The sequence below is a fragment of the Camelina sativa genome, chromosome 17 (genome assembly GCF_000633955.1).
Source record: "Camelina sativa cultivar DH55 chromosome 17, Cs, whole genome shotgun sequence".
NCBI classification, from domain to species: Eukaryota; Viridiplantae; Streptophyta; class Magnoliopsida; order Brassicales; family Brassicaceae; genus Camelina; species Camelina sativa.
In genome coordinates, this window is record NC_025701.1 from 33,748,965 (window position 1) to 33,755,416 (window position 6,452).

Here is a 6,452-nt window from a genome sequence, read left to right on the forward strand (position 1 = left end):
CCTAAGGTTTTTTTTCTTTTTCTAACCGATTGGTTAATTAATCCATGTTAGTAGTATACATTTCACTTTTCCTTTTTTTCTATTTCTTTTGATTAGTGTGTATAGAGGTTGATTTTTTTGGGTTTCACTCCGAACGTGATACCACGTAAAGGTCGATATTTGGAAACATCGGACCTCCTACAACGGCTCCACTATGCTGAAGATCGGCTCGGAGATCCGCATTTGCAGAGTCATCTTTGGAAGCATCTATGGCTGGCAAACCACAATCATAGTCCCGTAAGAGCTGGCCAAGCATTAGATTTTCTTACAGGACGAAACGCATCTACCTTAACTTAGGCTATAACAGTGGAGACATAAATATGTGCAATGGGACCATGTTCAATTAACATTAAAAAATAATATATTTCAAAGCTTTAAAAAAATTTATATGTAATTAAAGTCCATTTTAAAAAAATTGAACTGAAACTACAGTAAAACCTCTATAAATTAATAATGTTGGGACTAAGACATTTTATTAATTTATAGTGATATTAATTTATCTATAAATTAATAGATATATTTTTAACTGTTAAATTTTAAAAAATTATGAATTGAGACAATTTTAGCAAAATAATATTAGAATTTTGGATGTTGTAAAATTTATAGTATTGGAATTTAATTTGAAATATTTAGAAAAAATTATTAAAAATAAATTACAAATTTATGAATAAGAATATCAATTATTGTATTTTAATAGCCTATCAAACTGTAAATGATGCATAATTAGAAATTGCAAATTTTAAAACGTTTTAACTATTTTTATGAAATGTTATAGAATATTTTATATCATTATAACTGAAGAAACAACATAGCAATTGTATTATAAATATGAGGTTTAGGAGAAGCCTACTTTATTTTATCCACATATATATATATATATATATATATATTTACATGATTATTAATTGTGATATTATTGGGACCATATTTTACATAGGAATTTCAAAAAAAAATATTATCTTATTATCTTATCGAATTTTGTTATTTTTTACACTGGCGCGACTTGGAACTAACAAAATTTATTAATTTATAATGTTTATTAATTTATTGAATATTAATTTATAGAGTGTTTACCGTATTACTTTTTTGGCTATTTTTAAGCCGCCTTTGCTATAATTAAATGATGAGCAAAAGCACCAGTATCAACTATCAAGTATGGCTGACATAAGTTACTTTTTAGCGGAAAATGCATGCTAGTAATGTTTCTCATGACAAACAAATTTAAAGTATGATGGTTAATTAACGAAAATGCTCACAAAATTGTATAAATTTGATACTGATATCAGGAAGAAAAAAACAAATGAGCGCCAATAATATATAATAAAATATAGTATTTATAAAGATTATTATCATAACTAAGACATCATTTTTCCTTTACTAAAAGAACTAAAAACATAATTTTTAGTACTTTTTATGTTGACATAACCAAATTTTCATTTTAAGCATGTGAGTTTAAGTACTACAAATTTTTTTTCTTTTCTTGCAATTGACAAAAATTCGTAACTTCGTAATATGTTCTGGTGATTAAGACTTTCATTCTTATATTATTGTATGTTGTTGATAAAAAAAATAAAAAAATTAAAACAAAAATTTACACGTAATGATGATATCGGCCCGATATAATAAATTGGGCCTAGAGTATTGATCACAAACTATATAACTAACACAAAAGCTGAAAACCTCGTAACATCATATTCACACTGTGATATATATATAATTCAAGGGTCAATCATATTCATATATACAAAAGTTGTTTGAAATTGAAGATGTGACAAGAGAAAGAGATAAAATTACACAGGAATTGCATGAGATTATCGTGTAGGAAACAAATGGATATAAACACAATAGCGTGATCTGCTATAAAGAGAAAAACAAAAAGAAAGAAGAAGAGAAAATCAAATAATCTGCCGGGAAACTATATGCAAATAGCCAAAATAGGCTAGGGACATATTGATTATGTAAGAGTTGAGAGTGGAGCTGACAAGGATCTTGACGTGCACGTGCCTTTCATGTGCTACACAGAGTCACGTATACTACGTCTACTGCTCGCTTTGATCTTATAACCATAGAGAGATATCACACACACATATATATATATATCAACTTCGAGCTAACACAAAAAAACTTATTTCCGCATCTTTTACCTTTTTTTATTGAATGATATGTTTTGTAAACTCATAGTAGATGTTCAAGGTTTTTGCCTTATAGTAAAATGGACAAAATGGTTAGGGATGGTTTGTTGAGAGATACAAGCATCTTTCTCAACGCTAATTGTTCAAAGTCGGAAAAAAAATCACTGATTAGGAACAGAAAGAATGTTCGTACGAGTGATAATAATTATAGAAATGGCAGAGGAGGGGGAGAGTAGGAAGGAAAAGTCTCACTCATTCCAATATGTCCCATCCAACGTATCAGCACGAAATTATAACACAAAATATATATAATCGTATATGAAAAAAAAAAAAAATAAAAATAAAGAGACGAAAGTGAGAAAGGCAAAAAAGTGTGTCAGCCTTTCGTCCAATCTTTTGGGTTAAACTTCCTGCCCTCTCCCTTCCTTCATTTATTTCGTTGCGTGCTTCTTCTCTTTTCTTTTCTTTCTTTCTTTCTGTCTTTTATTCATTTTACTTATAGTATATTACTACATGCTACGTTAAACAATTTATTATTGATGGTTAAAAATTGATTATCGTGGAATGATTTGATGGTTTTGTTTAGTCAAATTACATATATCATAATCGATCGAAAGGACTTGTCAAAAAAGAAAAGTGCCTTAATTTTTAGTGCAAACAAATACGTATGGGATCGCTATGTGTGTTATCCAGGCTAAAAGGCACATCCATCTCCTTTGTCCTTTTCGATCGACGACTACTCTTCTACCGGCTCTCCTAATTATTATTACTCATTTAATGTTGACACTATTTATTTTCATTACTTATTTAATTGTCGTCTTTTAAGTTGATTTGACTTGGATCCAACTTTGAGATTTCTCAAACCTTTATTAATATAATTCCCCAGCGAATTCAATGCACATAAACAAACAACTTAAGAATTGATCTCGTGTTATAATTCGAGCTGTAATATGATAGTGTATATGTCGGCGAATGAGTTGTAAACGGACAAAAAAAGATATAATAATTAAAATACTCGTGTATATAGCAAAGGGGAATGAAGATTTTATTGTAGAGCTCTAGACAAAATTTATTCAATGGATATAAATTCACGTACTTATTGAACAACTCACCAAACGGTTACATGAACCCCAAAGAAAGGACTCACCAAACGGTTTAAAATCTTGAAAATTGAAAGCATCTTTCTCGTTGATGGAAGTATGTATGTAACATTTTATATTAAAAAGGTATGTAAATGCATTAATCATGCGATAAGATGCTTCGTATTTATAGTACAAGAAGAAATGAGAGCAATAAAGAGTCTTCAATCCAATTAAAGATGCTCTCTAATTGTAGGCACTCCCATACACAATATAGTGAGTGCAAGAGAGAGAAAGAGAGAAGAATCCTTTCGTTTGAAGGGTGAAGGAGAGATCTTTTTGCAGCATTACCACTTTGGTAAATTCAATAAGTGTAATAATTAGCAATTTCGGGGTTAGCTTTTTCGATTTTGCAAGCAAAGCTACTTCTCTTTTTTTCTTTTATTTTTTGTACATCCCGAGATTTTCAGATTCCTTCATCGAATACTCTACTAGTATTAGTTTGTCTTATTTTATTTGTTAAGCATAATTATTGTCTAAAGATTTCTTTATAAATCTCGTAAATTGGCATCCTCGGCATCAGAATCTCAACGAGAATTCCCAATTTACGCATCTAATATTTGGAACCTATGAGCATAATTCCTGCAAACCCCATATATAAATCAATAAGCACAGTGGGCCATCTCCCACGATCCACCGCACAAATTTATAAAATATATATAATAATATCCTGTCGACGAAGACGTGTGAATGCAGAAATATATATTATACGACTGATGTAGAACTGGTGAAATTTTTTCTTAAAATTTAATATCTATTGTTTGTGGGAAAATACAGTAACTGATTTGTTTTATTTAGTGCACGTCCATGAACAAATGAAAGATTCCTTGGCTGCAAATACATAAATAAAGAGAAGAGGGTGCTTAAACATATTAACCGAATGTGAAACCAAAACAGTCTCAATTTAGAATATGAGATGATATTATATCAGAATATTATGCAATGATTTTTCTTTTTTGTGACTATGTAACCTTTAATAAAAATCAGCTCAGATATCTTTACTCGAGAGTTTGTGACCCAAAATACTAAATTCTTCTAAAAGATATTCATCAAATACAAAAAAAAAGATTAAGCTACGTGGGATAGTAGTAAACCTTTCTAAAAAATATACTATAATTAACCCTAAAACGAGCTTGAGGATTCTCATGGACCCTTGAATTGCTTGGTCGGTCCATCTTCATCTCTATCCATAAATTATGTGTTATATATATGTGTGTGTGTACACATGCGATAGCTAGTGTGGATTATATATAACATTAAAATAATAAAAGCAATATACCTTCAGGTAAAGGGGAAATAATATTTATTATTACCATTGAAAAAGACTCATTTGATCGAGAGAGGAAACGAATCATTTGAGCCAAAAGCATCTTTTCTTTTGCTATCTTTTCAAATGCTTACTTCTTTCAAATCCTCTAGCTCGTCCTCCGAAGATGCCACCGCCACCACCACCACTGAGAATCCTCCTCCTTTTTGTCAGCTGGCCTCTTCCTCCTCCTCCGCCTCAACCTCCGCCTCCCATCACCTCCGTCGTCTACTTTTCACCGCTGCTGATTTCGTCTCCCAGTCAAACTTCACCGCCGCTCAGAACTTACTCTCGATCCTCTCCCTCAACTCTTCTCCTTACGGTGACTCCACCGAGCGGCTCGTCCATCTCTTCACGAAAGCCTTGTCCGTACGGATCAACCGTCTACAACAAGAACAAGATCCTACGGCTGAAGCGGCTGCCACGTGTACAGCGAACGAAATGACGATGGGTAACAACAGCTCCACGGTGTTCACGAGCAGTGTATGCAAAGAACAGTTCTTGTTTCGGACCAAGAACAACAATTCTGATTTCGAGTCTTGTTACTATCTTTGGCTGAACCAACTGACGCCGTTTATCCGGTTCGGTCATTTAACGGCGAACCAAGCGATCCTCGACGCGACGGAGACAAACGATAACGGAGCTCTACATATACTGGATTTAGATATATCACAAGGCCTTCAATGGCCTCCATTGATGCAAGCCCTAGCAGAGAGGTCATCAAACCCTAACAGTCCACGTCCATCTCTCCGCATAACCGGGTGCGGTCGAGACGTAGCCGGATTAAACCGAACCGGAGACAGGTTAACCCGGTTTGCTAACTCTTTAGGTCTCCAGTTCCAGTTTCACACGCTAGTGATCGTAGAAGAAGATATCGCTGGGCTCTTGCTACAGATCCGATTGTTAGCTCTCTCCTTCGTACATGGAGAGACCATTGCCGTCAATTGTGTTCACTTCCTCCACAAGTTCTTTAACGACGATGGAGACATGATCGGTCACTTTTTATCAGTGATCAAGAGCTTGAACCCTAGAATCGTGACAATGGCTGAGAGAGAAGCGAATCATGGAGATCACTCGTTCTTGAATAGATTCTCCGAGGCCGTGGATCATTACGTGGCGATCTTTGATTCGTTGGAAGCGACTTTGCCGCCAAATAGCCGAGAGAGACTAACCCTAGAGCAACGGTGGTTCGGTAAGGAGATTTTTGATGTTGTGGCGGCGGAAGCGAGGGAGAGAAAGCAAAGACATCGGAGGTTTGAGATTTGGGAAGAGATGATGAAGAGATTTGGTTTCGTTAACGTTCCTATTGGAAGCTTCGCTTTGTCTCAAGCTAAGCTTCTTCTTAGGCTCCATTATCCTTCAGAAGGTTATAATCTTCAGTTCCTTAACAATTCTTTGTTTCTTGGGTGGCAAAATCGTCTCCTCTTCTCCGTTTCATCGTGGAAATGATCCAAAGAAGAGGGAAAAAAACCTAAAATTTAAATATAATATATAGAGAAAAAGATCGATATTTTTTTGTGTTAGGGCAAAATATTTATGATTTAGCAGATGACGGAGGAGGACGATGGCTCCGGCGAAGATNCCTAAACTTTAAATATAATATATAGAGAAAAAGGATCGATATTTTTTGGTGTTAGGGCAAAAAATTTATGATTTAGCAGATGACGGAGGAGGACGATGGCTCCGGCGAAGATTGTCGACGACGGCGGAGGATTCTTGGGATGTGTGTCTCTTTGTTTCTTGGGAAGCTCAAACAAAGAGACAACCTAATCTTTTGTGTTTAACCTACTAATATCTATATTTTTTTTCCCAAACTCAAATCTTAGGTGTATCGTT

General features: G+C 34.1%; 1 protein-coding gene across 1 annotated transcript; it reads left to right on the plus strand.

Annotated features, from left to right (window-relative positions):
* LOC104758842 (scarecrow-like protein 18) lies at nt 4,342–6,191 on the plus strand. Its single transcript, XM_010481797.1, has one exon. The coding sequence runs from the start codon at nt 4,704–4,706 to the stop codon at nt 6,063–6,065; it is 1,362 nt and encodes a 453-aa protein (XP_010480099.1). The 5' UTR covers nt 4,342–4,703; the 3' UTR covers nt 6,066–6,191.